General features: G+C 53.1%; 1 protein-coding gene across 1 annotated transcript in view; it reads left to right on the top strand.

The window, feature by feature from the left end:
* LOC8035399 (ATP-binding cassette sub-family G member 1-like) overlaps positions 1 to 14,863 on the top strand; it is a 58,094-nt gene extending 43,231 nt beyond the window's left edge. The window contains exons 12-13 of the mRNA XM_040503620.2: positions 13,780 to 13,935; positions 14,516 to 14,863. Of these exons, the coding sequence (XP_040359554.2) occupies positions 13,780 to 13,935; positions 14,516 to 14,863 (504 nt within the window). The remainder of the gene's footprint in view (positions 1 to 13,779; positions 13,936 to 14,515) is intronic.
* Positions 14,864 to 15,836: the final 973 nt, after the last annotated feature.

The following is a 15,836-nucleotide window of genomic DNA, read 5'->3' on the forward strand; positions in this document are numbered from 1 at the left end:
GAAGCTTCATCGATCCCGACAAGTACGAAAACACTCGACCGCGGTGGTAGGTTTACGTGGTTTGCGAGGACTCGGACCGTGGGTGACGTCGCTTGGGGTTCCTCCGCTGGTGGAGCTGGTTTTCGTAGCGTCAACTGGTTTGCCCCGAGGTCGATGACGGCGCCATACTCGCAGAGAAAGTCCATTCCGAGGATAACGTCCCTCGAACAGTCTTGCAGAACGACGAACTTGAGAGGGCACGTCTCACCGTGGATCTCGACGCGAGCAGTGCATCTCCCGACTGGTGTGATGAGATGTCCTCCGGCGGTTCGTATTTGGGGTCCTTCCCACGGCGTCATGACTTTTCGAAGGCGGCGGGAGAGCCTCCCACTCAAGACTGAGTAGTCTGCCCCGGTGTCCACAAGTGCCGATGCGTCGTGGCCGTCGATTATAACGTTTAGGTTGTTCGACACCGATGCAGGGACGTCGTTGTGATCCGTAGCGCCGAGAGAGTGGGAGCGCTCCGTCGTTCTTGGAGGCTCTTTACTACGTTCGTCTTCGGCAACGCCACCTCCAGGCGTTGCCGCACTTAGTTTTCCCGGCGACGCAGGGGAGACACGCTTTCTCGGCGGGGTCGTGACACTGGGGACGCTGAACGTCGTGGCGATGGGGAGCGGGCTCCACGGCGGAGAGACGACACTGGGGAGGGCGAGCGTCGGAGGTACTCCTCAATGTCGCGAGGGCGTTCGCCGTACCTCGGGCGTGGGTCGTTCGGGTGGAAACCGCGCAGCCCAAGTCGACGGTAGGGGCAGCTGCGGTAGATGTGGTCGGCTTCCCCGCAGTGGTAGCAGAGCGGGCGTCGATCAGCCGTCCTCCACACGTAGGTCTTTCGCGGCGCAGCTTGTTCTGGGTGGACGTGCGCCCGATCTTGTTGGCGTCGGGAATACTCCGGCGCTGGAGGCTCACGTCGGGGTGGCGCCGTATACTGGTGAGCTGGGGGCGGTGGTCGTCGGGTAACTGCGGCGTAACTCAGCGTGGGCGGTTCGGGAGTGGCGCCGACGAGAACTTCTGGCTGCAGCGCCTGATGAATTTCGTCCCGGACAATCTCGGCGACTGAGGCCGTAGCCGGGCTTGTGGCAGCAGGTAGCAGCTTCCTGATTTCCTCCCGCACGACGTCCCGGATGATGTCGCGGATGTCCGGGATGCTGCAGCTGGACGTCGAGAGGGCAGCGAAGCCGGGAAGTCTCTGGTACCCTATTGGAAAAACCACCATGAAAATCAAACTGGCCAAGCTGGTAACTAAGCTGGTCAATCTGGTCAATGTGGTAGTCAAACTGGTTTAACTGGCAATCAAGCCGGTTTAAGCTGGGCAAGGTAGAATTTAAGCTGGTCAGTCTGGTTTAAGTAAAAACCAGCATGGTCTAACTAGAATCTGGTTTTAGATTCAATCTGGTGTAGCTGGGAGCCAGTCTGGTCCTAACTGGTCGAACTGGTTTTCCATGGAGCCAATGTGGTCAAGCTGGGAGACAAGCTGGTCATGCTGGGAGACAAGCTGGTGATTCTGGTCGAACAAATAATTGTGGTGGTCAAGCTGGTCATGCTGGGAGCGCGCACGCCAAGGTCGGCTAAATATAGCCGAAATGGCGTTGCTGGGAGCGCGCGCGCCAAGGTCGGCTTAGGATAAAACGAGGCCACGTCCTGTTCTTTGTCCTCTCGTTTTTGGAAGACGACAGGGCGCGTCAGGCGCGCTGCAAGCTACATTTGTGCGTGAGAAGAGAGAGAGAGAGAGAGAGTGGTAGGAACGGAGAATTTTAGACGCGTTTGGTTATCTTCGGCAGATTTTCGAAGGGACGGCTGTGTGCGCGTTGTTTGGAGACTAGTTGAACGACGATGCAAGCGAAGCGGGTTTTGAGGAGACAGCGAGCGGCAGTCCGTTCAGTGCGGGAAGATGTCGGACGTCCCGAATGAAGCGTCGCTTCGTGTCTTTGAACGTGTGTGTGCTCGTGAATGACGGTGGTGCCAAGGAGTGTCGCCAATGCCAGCCAAGCCACACGAATTTCCTCGCCTCTGCCGACCACGCAAGTTGCCGCTTCGCCCTCATCACTGGCGGGACCCCAGGTTCGCTTCTCTCATCCGAGTAATTTTTTCTTTAGCTATGGCCTGTTTTTGGTGTGTGTCTAGTATTTTTTGTGTTGAAAGATAAGCAATCTGGTTTTATTAACATTTTTGGCTTTGTACCGAGAACCACTGCCTGTGCGTCGGTTAGTACTGTGTGAGCGCCGGGGATATGTAGCATCACAGTTCATGTGAGGCGGCCGCAAGTACGAAAATAATAAATTGGATGCCGAGTTGGCTTTTCTGAAGAGCTTGGCTTGTTTATCCTGTGCATTTATTTAAACAGTTTAAACTGGTTGGGAAGTCCACCAGCATGACCAGTATAACCACCATGACCAGCATGCCAAACTGGGCATGCTGGGGCAAATAACCCAGTTTGAAGCTGGGACCAGATCAACCAGCATGACCAGCATGCCAAGCTGGGCATGCTGGGGCAATAACCCAGTTTGAAGCTGGGACCAGATCAACCATCATGACCAGCATGCCAAGCTGGGCATGCTGGGGCAATAACCCAGCTTGAAGCTGGGACCAGCTTAAGCTGGTTTTTTCAATAGGGTAGTGCGAGGCCCGCGCGTGAAGGGCACGTTCGATGTTGGTGGCTTCAGTGATGAAACCTTGGACAGTGGTAGGCGGGCTCCGCACGAGGCCCCCGAAGATGTTTTCTTTCACGCCCCGCATTAGGATCTTCAGCTTCCTTTCTTCTGGGGCGTCAGGATCCGCGCGGCTGCTCAGTCGAAGAACATCTTCGACAAAGCTAACGACGCTCTCATTAGGGCCCTGAACCCTCGCTTGAAGGAGGTCTTCGGCGCGTTCTCTTCGGTGTTGGTTGGTAAATGTTCTTCCCAACTCAGCCTTGCATTGCTCCCAGGTGGTGATTGATGCTTCATGGTTCTCGAACCAGTTCCGCGCGGTTGCTTCCAAGGCAAAGTAAACATTCTGGAGGCACTGTTCCGGTGTCCACCCATTATGGCGAGCCACTCGTTCGTACTGTTGTACCCAGTCGTCGATGTCTTCGTGGCTTTCACCGTGGAAGGGAGCCGGTGTCCGAGGAGCGACGGGTAGGTAGACGACGGCAGGGGCGGCGGGGCTCTGCGACTGGTTGGCCATCGTCGTCGTCTTCGGCTTGGGCTTGTCCAGTAACGAACCGTATTCCGGATCCTCTCCCTTGATGCGCCGGCTGGTCCGGGTTTCGGGTTCCGCGGGGACTGGTCTCCTCACCGGGTTTGGAACTGGACTTGCACTGCGGGTTCTTGGAGGGGAACGCTGCACGGGCATGCGGTACCCCGCACCTCCACCAAAATGTCACGGGTGGTGACCAGAATGACAATAAATAAACAGGAAGAAATAAACGTTTAATGTGGCGAACTTGTGCCGAAAACAAAAAGGAGAATAGAAAATAATAACAAAGCGTCGCGAGCGTCGAGGTCGGCGAGACAGCGGAGTCGAGCGCTGGGGCGAAACTGACTCGACAAGGTAGTGGGCGGCCTCTTATCTAGAGTGTGTCACTATCTCGAAGATTCGGCGAAAGCGGCTCGAGCGTCGCGTGATCGGGCGAGAATGAACACGCACTTTCTAGAAAACAAAAGCAGGAATAAATGATAGAAGTTACGTGCGGTACATGAATAGACGAGAACTTTCTGGGGGTCCGTGACCGAGCGTTGCTTTCTCAGCCCTGCGCGCGGCAATATCGTTTAGCGGTTACGGGCTGACCGACCTAAATATCTTGCGCTCACGCAACTCTTGAGGTCGGTTGGCCTTATGAAGCTATCCTTTTAAAATATGGTCTGCGCAGGGACAATAAAGGAACGAAACATCATGATTATTCTCCCTGCACACAACACATTTTTGTCTAATTGTATTGTGAGCTTCGCCATTCGCCGAGACCCTTCCGACGTCTCCGAGTTCTGCAGAAAAGTGAACTCACAGACATTGCTTTAGAGCGTATGATGGCAGCATCGGGGGCCCCAGAAGGATCCAACAACCGAATGATGCAGGCGAAGCTGCTCCAGAACAGGCGATTCTTCTATCCCCATGTTCAGCTGGGCGAACTCATGGATCGCGGCGATTGATCCTCCGCCTTAGAGTTGTGGCGTCACAAGCCTAAATCGAAGAATCGGAATAAAGATACCTTGACACACCAATTAGAGACGCGTTGCAGGCACCATTGCATTGCAACAAACGTTCCAAACTCCGTTTCACCTTAAAAAAACGCTAAAGTGGGAAAGAAAAATTTTAAAAGGCGTAACTGGGACACGTGGCTTTTTTCATAACTTCTTCTCGAAAAAAACGTTTTGATGCAATATTTACAGTATTAGACGCGATTTAGGGAGCGGATACGGCCCGTTATATAGCCCGCCCTCAGGTCAGTGGCCCTGCTCATTACTACTGGATTGGCTTGGCTGCTCGACCGAACATGTTAGGAAGCCTATTGTCTCTATTATCAACACATCCGGTGCATCTAGTCTGGAAGTCAGACACCGCCTGCTAGTCGTGCGAGCAGACCCTCGGCAGCCTCCAGCATCCTCTGTTACACCACCGTCTATCGTTTTCTGCCATGCACAGACGCCGACAGGAAATTTGCGCGTCGGCGTTCGTTTTGGCCTTCGTCCGTCTGCTATTCCGCCCCATCTAAAAATGTCTGCAACGCTTGCAAGACGCGACCATGGCCGTGTTCCAAAATTTACTCGATCGTGACTCTGAGGTAAGGGTTTTATACCTTGGGTTCCGAAACCTAGCCGCGTCCAACGCTTTTCGATCAGTGTTGTCACGTGACACTACCCGCTGGAGTAACTCGAATCCAATTGGGTAAGGCTTGGAACACAGCCCATGAAAGCGGCGTTCTAGCGTTCCATCATGCACGAGCCACGGTCCATTAGAAGTGTTTATCGAAGTACGGTTAAAGCAACGAGGTAGAGGGACTTCGAGCAATAAACTGGCAGCTGAAAGTGACCCCCAATTATCCATCCACCGACATGTTGCACATTTTTTACCACTAGACACGTGACCTTATAGCTTTAAGTTTAGATTTTAACGAAGTACAGCGCATAAATAATTGCTTATTCATCTTTAATAACAGTACTGACGAGATAAGTTATGTTTCGCTTGTTTTAAGTCCAAAATGTGCTTTTACGACAAAATCTCGGGCAACTTCGCAATGCCTCCGCTAGATGCCGTCAGCCACGGTGCTGTATTTTGGGTTTTTATCGGAGTTAGACACTGATTGCTGGGGCTAACAGTGTTGAAAAAATAGTTAATCATGTTTTTTGCAACGATCGCAATACAAATATCGGCTCAGTTTTGCCTCAGAATTAGGTGCGGTCACGTGTCTAGTGGTCAAAATTGTACAACATGGCGGCAGCCAGGGGGGGGGGGGGGGCACTTTTGCGTGGTGGACGGGATACCAGTTTATCGCTCTTAAGGCCCTCTACTGCGTTGGGTAAAAGCGACTGAGAGGACTAACAATAGCGAGTTTTAGTAGACCGTGTTTCCCGCACCGCTAAGCCCCTCCACTACCCGGAACTCTACAGCCAAGGCCATCGGCGCGCAGGCGCAGTGGCAGTTTCTTGGTAGCGGAGAGCTGGCGGAGGGGGGAACGCGGTCTACTAAAACTCCCTAATATCAACAAAATAGATATGTAGTCCTTCCAGCTTTTTTATTGTGATTTTTTTGCATGGCATCCTTGAGCAAAGTGGGTGAACGTCATGACGCACAACTAAAACGCAACATAGAAATTACGAAAATATCCTCTGGAGAAGGAAAAAAAAGAGGGACAAAGGACAAACACGAATCTCCAAACAGAGCTATGTGACTGGTGCGCCACCGAAAAAATCCGCCTGCTTCGGGTATCGAACACGGGACCCCTCCATTTTTATTCAAGCGCTTATACCAACTGAACTATAGTTCAGTTGGTATCAACCCTGGTTATAACCAGGGGTGAGACGTAGAGCAAACAGGTTTTATCAACTGCCACCAGTCTAACACCAACAAGGGGGAAAGGCTTGCATTTTAAGGTTATGATTATAATGCAATTAAATGCAAAGGTGCAAGCGAGCTGGACAAGCTAGACAAAGACCAGGCGGATTTTTTCGGTCACGCAACAGTCACCTAGCTGTGGTTCGAGATTTGTGTTTGTCCTTTGCCCTTCTTGTTCCCCTTCTCCAGGGATTTTTTTCGTCATTCTTGTCCAGCTCGCTTGCACCTTTGCATTTAATTGCATTTTAACCTAGAAATATTCACATTGGCAGGTTGGGTGCAGTGCAAACTGTAAAGCTGCATTCCTTTCGAAGTAAAATGACGGGAGCAAACCAGGACAAACTTGATGCGAGCCGCTGGCCCGATTGACTCCAACAAATCACTCACAAATTCTCACCTCCTTCTCGGTATTGAAACCGTGGTCGCGACGGTCGCGCAATTCACAGAGCAGTGGTTCCGCTTTTACGGGAACCAATGTCTTTATTCAGCATCAACACGCGCCAAGGAACAAATCAAGCCAGATCAAGCGATATGGTTGACTTGGGACGCTAGAGGCAAGTGCCGCTACCACCCGCTGCGAACCCAGGCACCCGCACAGCGCCAACAGCGCTTCCGAAGGCGTGTGCTTGCGACAGTTGTTTGCTGCAAACTAGATCGGTTGAGGAGATCTCCCTCCAAACACCTCGGCGAACGCAGAACGACTCGCACTCGTTAAAATAGACGAGCTCGACGAGCAGCTCTCGTTCATCACTCCCAACGAGAAAGAGGGGCTTAGAGCGATAAACTTGTCTCCCATTCATCAGGCGAAAGTGACCCCCCCCCCCCCCCCCCCCCCCCACTTGGCTGGCGCGATGCTGTACAATTTTGACCAATAGACACACGACCGTACCAAATCCTGAGGCTTTTGCGCAAAACTGACCCGAGATTTATTTTGCGACACGATAAACTATTCTTTTCAATAGGGAGTTTTCGTGGACCGTTTTCGCCGTTCCGCAAGGCCCTCCGCAAGCCGCTACGATAGCGGGAACTCCACAGTCAAGGCTATCGGCGCGCAAGCGCAGTAGCAACTTCTTCGTTGCGGAAGGCTTAGCGGAGGGGGGCAACGCGGTCTACGAAAACTCCCTAATACTATTAGACCCAGAGATCAGTGTCTAGCTCCGGTAAAACTCCAAATTACAGCACCGCGGCTGACGGCATCTAGCGGAGGCATTGCAAAGCTGCCCGAGTCTTTGTCGTCAAAGCACATTTTGAATTTAAAACAAACGAAACATAACTCATCTCGTTGGTACTGTTATTTAAGATCAATAAGCAATTATTTGTGCGCAGTACTTCGTTAACATCTAGACGTAAAACTATAAGGTCACGTGTCTAGTGGTCAAAAATGTGCAACATGGCGGCTGCCAATTGGAGGTCCCTTTCAGCTGCCAGTTTATCGCTCTAAAGCCCTCTACCTCGTTGATCACTCCGCAGACGCCGGCAGTCATGTTTGTTATCGTTTAAAACCGAAGCGCAAAGGCAATCTCGGGATGTTTTTTGAAAACAATAATGGCTCTATGTAAACTATGTATTTCTCAAACATAAAAATATTTTCAGAGTCCATGTGTTTTTGATTCCCTGCCCGATCTCAATCAATGATTGCACGCGCTTAGCTGGCTCGTTATCGCACTTCCCCTCTGTGCATTCTTTGTGTTATCATTTATTGGCGTGTCCCATTTCGTCTTTAGACACATTTTTGGAGCACTCGGTATCCGTATAGACATTCGGCTGCGGTCGACCTTTATTCTGGTGGCGAATCTACAGCTATATTGTCACGGGTGATGACCAATAAACAAGAAATGAACAGGAAGAAATAAACGTTTAATGTGGCGAACTTGTGCCAAAACAAAAAGAGAATAGAAAATAATAACAAAGCGTCGCGAGCGTCGAGGTCGGCGAGACAGCAGAGTCGAGCGCTGGGGCGAAACTGACTCGACAAGGTCGCGGGCGGCCTCTTATCTAGAGTGAGTCACTGTCTCGAAGATTCGGCGGAGAAGGTTCGAGCGTAGCGCGCTCGGGGCGAGAATGAACAAGCAGTTTCTAGAACAACAAAAACAAGGATGAACGATAGTTATGGCCGCAGCAAGAATGAACGAGAACTTTCTACAAGTCCGTGACCCTGAGCGCGGCATTATCCCCCCCCCCCCCCCCTTTAAAAAGTGCATCGTCCCGATGCAGCACAAAACGAAGAACAACAAACAAAAACAAATCCAAAACAAAAAGGCAGCAGAATCGCGAGTCACAGTTCACAGTTCACAGTTCGCAGTTCACAGTTTACCCGTCGACGGGAGTGGGAAGTTCTATCGTTCGTAATACGGCTTCAGCCGGACGACGTGCACCACCTCGGGTCGTGGCGGGCGTCTTGCAGATGGGCGCGTTCCGTCGGGTAAAACTTCGTAGTTCAGGTCGCCGAGGCGTCGGATGATTTTGTAGGGTCCGAAGTAGCGTTTGAGAAGCTTCTCGCTGAGACCACGGCGACGAATGGGAGTCCAGACCCAAACCCTGTCTCCGGGCTGGAAGTGGACGTCCCGACGGCGAAGGTTGTAGCGGCCAGTGTCGACGCGTTGTTGGGCTTTAATCCGGAGTCTGGCGAGCTGACGGACTTCTTCTGCCCTTTGGGCAACCACCTGGGCGTCGTCGCTTACGTCGACAGCCGGTTCATGGGGCAACATAGCGTCCAGCATTGTCGTTACCCTGCGCCCATGCACCAGTTGAAAGGGTGTCACTCCGGTGGTCTCTTGTACGGCCGTGTTGTAGGCAAAGGTGACGTACGGCAGCACCTCGTCCCATGTCTTGTGCTCCACGTCGACGTACATGGAAATCATGTCGGCGATGGTCTTGTTGAGTCTTTCCGTGAGCCCGTTGGTCTGCGGGTGGTACGCCGTGGTGCGACGATGGCTGGTGTGGCTGAGACGCAGGATTTCTTGGGTCAGCTGTGCCATGAACGATGACCCTCGGTCTGTGATCAGGACTTCGGGGGCGCCATGCCAGAGGACGATGGTCTCGATGAAAAACTTGGCGACTTCCACAGCAGTCCCTGAAGGGAGGGCTTTCGTTTCGGCGTACCGCGTGAGATAATCTGTGGCGACGATTATCCAGCGGTTTCCCGATGTTGACGGCGGAAAGGGGCCAAGTAGGTCCATTCCGATCTGCTGGAACGGTGCGGTCGGAGGAGCGATCGGCTGCAGGAGACCGGCCGGTTTCGTTGGCGGTTTCTTACGTCGCTGGCACTCGTGGCACGATCGGGCGTAGAGGTGGACGGCTTTGGGGAGCTTTGGCCAGTAATACTTTTCACGAATACGGGCCAGTGTTCGGCTGTAACCGAGGTGTCCCGACGTCGGGTCGTCGTTACATGCTTGAAAGATCTTCTCCCGAAGGTCGGTCGGGATTACCAGCAACCACGGTGTGCTGTTGTCGCCGAAGTTCTCTTTGTAGAGTACACCTCGTCGAATGGCGAAGGTCGGCAGTACTCGTGAGAAAACACGTGGCACGGTACCCCCACCCCCTTCCAGGTGCTCGATTAATGCGCGCAGCTCAGGATCGTCCCGTTGACGTCGTGCCATGTCGTCGGCGTTTACAGCTCCTAGGAAGCTCTCGTCGTCATTGTCGTCGCTGCAGCCGGAAGAGGTTTCGACGGGGGCTCTGGACAAGCAGTCGGCGTCGCTGTGCTTCCGGCCGGACTTGTAGACCACTGTCATGTTAAACTCTTGTAGTCGGAGGCTCCATCGAGCAAGACGTCCTGACGGGTCCTTCAGGTTGGCAAGCCAGCAGAGCGAATGGTGGTCCGTGACTACACGGAACGGGCTCCCGTACAAGTACGGGCGGAACTTCGTGATTGCCCAGACGACCGCAAGGCATTCTTTTTCAGTCGTGGAGTAATTTCGCTCCGCCTTGGACAATGTCCGACTTGCGTAGGCGATGACTCGCTCGGTGCCTTCTTGAACTTAAACCAGTACCGCGCCAAGTCCTGCGTTACTTGCGTCCGTGTGAATCTCGGTTTCCGCATCCTGGTCGAAATGTCCAAGAACAGGAGGCGTCTGCAGTCGTCGCTTCAGCTCGTCGAATGCCTGCTGCTGCTCCTCGGCCCATTCGAACTTCTCGGCGTCCTTCGTGAGGTTTGTGAGCGGTGCGGAAATCCTTGCGAAATCTCGAACGAAGCGCCGATAGTAGGCACATAGCCCAAGGAACCTTCGCACGGCCTTCTTGTCTCTTGGTACTGGAAATGCTGCGACTGCGCGAGTCTTCTCTGGGTCTGGACGAATGCCTTCGTTACTAACCACGTGACCTAAGAACTTCAGTTCGTCATAGGCGAACCGGCACTTTGACGGCTTGAGAGTGAGCCCGGCGGTCTGTATGGCATGGAGAACCGTGCGGAGTCGTCGCAAGTGCTCGTCGAAGTCAGCTGAAAATACTACGACGCCGTCCAGGTAGACGAGACAGCTCTGCCACTTCAGCCCTGCCAGTACGGTGTCCATGACACGCTGGAAAGTTGCTGGTGCCGTGCATAGTCCGAAGGGCATCACCTTGAACTCGTACAGTCCATCCGGCGTGACGAAGGCTGTCTTCTCTCAATCCCGTTCGTCGACCTCGATTTGCCAGTAGCCGCTCTTCAGGTCCATCGATGAAAAGTATCGAGAGTGGCGCAGCCGGTCTAGAGTGTCGTCGATGCGGGGCAGTGGGTAGACGTCTTTCTTCGTAACCGTGTTGAGCTGCCGGTAGTCCACGCAGAACCGAAGGGTTCCGTCCTTCTTCTTAACCAGCACGACTGGAGAGGCCCATGGACTGCTTGAAGGTTGGATTATGTCGTCATTCAGCATCTCTTGAACTTGCTGCTGGATCACCTCCCTTTCCTTAGCGGAGACTCTGTACGGTGATCGATGCACAGGGCGCGCGTCGTCCTCGGTAACGATGCGGTGCTTGGCAACCGCGGTCTGGCGCACCTTCGACGACGTCGCAAAGCAGTCGCGGTATTCGGCGAGGAGGTTAACCAGCTGACGTCGTTTAGGGTCCGGAAGCTTAGGGTCAATGTCGAGCTGCGCTGGCGACGTACTGTCTTGCTGGGCGGCGAGAATTCGTCAGTAATCGCGGTGATTTCGGTGGGGTTTCGGAGTTCCTCGACGTGGCCCACGGCTGCACCTTTCGTGAGGTGTTGCGTTTCGTTTCGGAAGTTCGTCACGAGGGCCACAGTCCGCCCATCCTGAAGTTCAGCTACTCCCCTTGCGACGCCTATGCCTCTTCCCAGGAGCAATTGGAGCTTTCCCTCGAGAAGAACTTCGCCATAGGTAGCTTCATCGATCCCGACAAGTACGAAAACACTCGACCGCGGTGGTAGGTTTACGTGGTTTGCGAGGACCCGGACCGTGGGTGACGTCGCTTGGGGTTCCTCCGATGGTGGAGCAGGTTTTCGTAGCGTCAGCCGGTTTGTTCCGAGGTCGATGACGGCGCCATACTCGCAGAGAAAGTCCATTCCGAGGATAACGTCCCTCGAACAGTCTTGCAGAATGACGAACCTGACAGGGCACGTTTCACCGTGGATCTCGACGCGAGCAGTGCATCTCCCGACTGGTGTGATGAGATGTCCTCCGGCGGTTCGTATTTGGGGTCCTTCCCACGGCGTCATGACTTTTCGAAGGCGGCGGGAGAGCCTCCCACTCAAGACTGAGTAGTCTGCTCCGGTGTCCACGAGTGCCGAAGCGTCGTGGCCGTCAATGACGACGTTTAGGTTGTTGGACACCGTTGCAGGGGCGTCGTAGCGATGCGTGGCGTCGGGGGAGTGGGAGCGCTCCGTCGTTCTTGGAGGCTCTTTACGTCGGTCGTCTTCGGCAACTCCACCTCCAGGGGTTGCCGCGCCTAGTTTCCCCGGCGAGGAGCGAGGGGTGACAGGCTTTCACGTCGGGGTCGGTGCATCGGCGAAGCTGGACGTCGCGGCGATGGCGACCGGAACTCTCGGCGGGACGCAGGCTCGGGGGACTGGGGTCGTCGAAGGTACTCGTCGATCTCCCGAGGGCGTTCACCATACCGGGGTGCGGGTCGTTTGGGTGGAATCCGCGCAGCCCGAGTCGTCGGTATGGACATCGGCGGTACACATGGTCGGGTTCCCCGCAGTGGTAGCAGAGCGGGCGTCGGTCGGCCGTTCGCCACACGTCGGTCTTCCTCGACGACGGTTGCTCCGGGCGGACGTCCTGGACTTGCCCTTCCTGGCGTCGAGGATACTGTGGCATCGGAGGGTCTCGTCGGGGTGGCGCCGTGGCCTGGCGGTTAGCTTGCGGCGGTCGTCGGGCCATGGCGGCGTAGCTCAGAGTCGGCTCCTCTGGCGTCGACATGTTGATCGGAACCTCAGGTTGGAAGGCCCGATGAACTTCATCTCGCACGACCTCGGCGAGCGACAGGGAGGACGGGCGATCCATAGCGGGGAGCATCTTGCGGATTTCTTCCCGGACGACTTCACGGATGATGTCACGGATGCCTGGGAGGTCGGTACCAAGGTTGTATCCGGATGTCGCCAGAGTAGTCACGCCAGGGTGTCGCTCGTAGTGCCTGGCGCGTGCTATTAGGGCACGTTCCATACTCGTCGCCTCCGTGACGAACCCGTCCACAGTTGTCGGGGGATTGCGAATGAGACCTCCGAATATCTCGCTTTTCACACCCCTCATCAGGTGTCGCAGCTTCTTCTCCTCTGTAGCCTGAGGATCGGCGCGGGCGCTCAGGCGAAGAACATCCTCGACGAAGCCGGTGACACTCTCGTTGGGGCCCTGGGTTCTGGTTCGCACTAGGTCCTCGGCTCTCTCTCGGCGGTGGTGGTTGCTGAACGTAGCCTTGAGATCGGTCTTGAACATGTCCCACGACGTCAAAGAGGACTCATGATTCTCGTACCAGTGCTTGGCGGTACCCTCAAGCGAAAAATAGACGTTGTTCAGGCGCTGCTCGTCGGTCCAGCAATTGTGGCGGGCAACGCGTTCATACTGGTCAATCCAGTCTTCGACGTCTTCGTATTGCTCGCCGTGGAATGGAGCAGCCGTCCGCGGTACGACGGGCAGGTAAACGACGGCTGGAGCGGCCGGGGTCTCCGACTGGTTGGCCATCGTCGTCCTCCTTGTTTGCCTGGTCCTGGGTGGCAAGGGTCCTAACTCCGGGGGTAGGCCAAGGTTCCGGCGACTTAATCGGGTCTCGGTCTGGTCCTCGTTGGGTTCTTGGGGGCTTGTGTTCGGACTTGCACTCCGAGAACTCGGAGGGGAGCGCTGCACGGGCATGCGGTTACCCCGCACCTCCACCAAAATGTCACGGGTGATGACCAATAAACAAAAAATGAACAGGAAGAAATAAACGTTTAATGTGGCGAACTTGTGCCAAAACAAAAAGAGAATAGAAAATAATAACAAAGCGTCGCGAGCGTCGAGGTCGGCGAGACAGCAGAGTCGAGCGCTGGGGCGAAACTGACTCGACAAGGTCGCGGGCGGCCTCTTATCTAGAGTGAGTCACTGTCTCGAAGATTCGGCGGAGAAGGTTCGAGCGTAGCGCGCTCGGGGCGAGAATGAACAAGCAGTTTCTAGAACAACAAAAACAAGGATGAACGATAGTTATGGCCGCAGCAAGAATGAACGAGAACTTTCTACAAGTCCGTGACCCTGCGCGCGGCAATATATTTACACTTTCTTTTATTTTTTATTCTTTTTACAGACGGTTCCTGTCATAATGTTCATCGCACTCATCTACTACCCGACTGCTCAGCCTTTGGAAGTGTGGCGGGCAGCGGGTGTCATGCTTTTCAGCGTACAACTGGCCTCTGTGGTGCAATCAATGGGCCTTATGGTGTCCGCAGTGGCCAAATTACAGGCGAGAAGTCTATTATTACTATAGTGTCATACAGATAATATTAGCTTGAGCAAACTTTTTGGCGAGATTAAGTAATATCGTGGCTACATTAGTTTGGAAGGTAGAAAATTTAGGATGTCAAATTAATTTCCTCCGTGTTTATCACTTTCAATCAATCAACCAAACGATAAATAAATTAGCCAATCAATTGATCAAATATTCAATCGACCAGCAAATTAAACAATCAAGGATTCAATCAATCAATCAGTTAAGAAATTAATCACTTAATCAAAGAGCCAGTCGATCAATCGATCGATCGATCGATAGATAAATCAGTGAATCGATCAATAAGTAAATAAACGAATAAATAAAAAAAAATCATGCGAGACAGTTGCAGACACTGGCGTAGGCAGGGAAACAAACTCAATATGTCTAACTTGTCAAAGCCTTTGCGACCTTACCTTTCATCCATTTCGAGCAGGGAGCATCTAGCTAAAATAAGCCGTGTCCCAGTTTGTCTCAGCAGCGTCGCGTAGTCTCCCTGAAGGTTTGTCCAACGCTGCCACATGTCTCATAGACATCTCTTCTCATTTCCTTCCAGACCGCCGTGTATGTGGCAATCCCCGTGGTGTCCCCCTCCTTTATCTTCGGAGGCTTCTGTGTCCAGGACCGGCTGCTGCAGCCCTGGGTCCGGTGGCTGACGTCGCTCTCTCCGTGCAACTACGCCTACCACGGCATCCTGCTGTCGGTGTACGGTTACGACCGCGAACCCTTGGACTGCGACGACGACTTTCTGTGCCTCTACGAACATCCGGAAGACTTCCTCGAGTTCACCGGCTCGTCGGGCAAGAAGCTCCACGTCCTCAGTTTGGCGCTGCTGCTCTTTGACGTCGTGTTTCGGTTGTTGGCCCTCGTGCTGCTCAGGTGGAGACTCTCTAAGAGAGAATGAAATGTTGACCGGTCCTGAATCTCTCGTCTTTTTGTGCTCTTTCTATACACTCCAGAGTTTGTAATCTAACTTGCCTGCGGGTCATGATGACAGCCAATCACGGAGAACGAGAGAATTCCAGCAAGTTACCAAGCGCACGCACGTGACACGGTTGGAACTGAAAAAAAATGGGATACTGCAAGGACGGTAATTTGGGCCAGTTGGCTCATGATCGAAGATAGGCGCCGAAAAAACAAGGACAAGAAGAGACGTAAACACTGGCGCAAGGACATTAAGTCAGTGTGACGTTTCACTCAATCATTGTCCTTTCGCACATCAAATGCTTTCATTCTAATCGTATTCTGGGCTTTTTCATTCGCTGTAGTGCGCGCCCTTGAGGAAATTGGGCTCGCAGAATTTTTTTTTACAGTCCGAGTTTTTTCACAAAGTACACCTAAATGGTTACGTTGTAAACCATACCAACGGATGTCGATGGTGTTTATGGTTGGAAAATATCCATACCATAAACACTTCGAGAGCAAGCAGAGTCAGAAGTGGATACTGCCCCGTGATGCACTGCCATTAAAAAGGACCGCCCATCTCACTGCTTGCAAAAATTCGAAAAAGGTTGATGATTGGGGCTTTGAGTATACATTCGGGCGCAGTATTCATCAAGGACGTCTCAGAGTGCACGGTCGATGTCATTTGGCTTCCGTATCAATGATATTTAGGCACCATGAAGCCATACAAGGGCCGAAGGAGAGGAACGGAGGGAGGAGCGGGGCTTAGAACCACCATTTATATTGCACTCATTAATCAAACCCGTTCTATGTACAGAGTTTTTTCAAGCCAGCTGTGACATGGTGATGATTTGTTTTAATGGGATATTTGGCAAAGGCCATCAGAACATTAATATCCTTTTCTGTACGATGCGTACTTCTCGCAGAAACATTTTGGCCCGCGTTTTGTGAAATACCCATGTATATTACCAATG

This window comes from Ixodes scapularis, unplaced genomic scaffold, assembly GCF_016920785.2.
Source record: "Ixodes scapularis isolate PalLabHiFi unplaced genomic scaffold, ASM1692078v2 PGA_scaffold0__279_contigs__length_252992795, whole genome shotgun sequence".
In the NCBI taxonomy this organism is placed as follows: Eukaryota; Metazoa; Arthropoda; class Arachnida; order Ixodida; family Ixodidae; genus Ixodes; species Ixodes scapularis.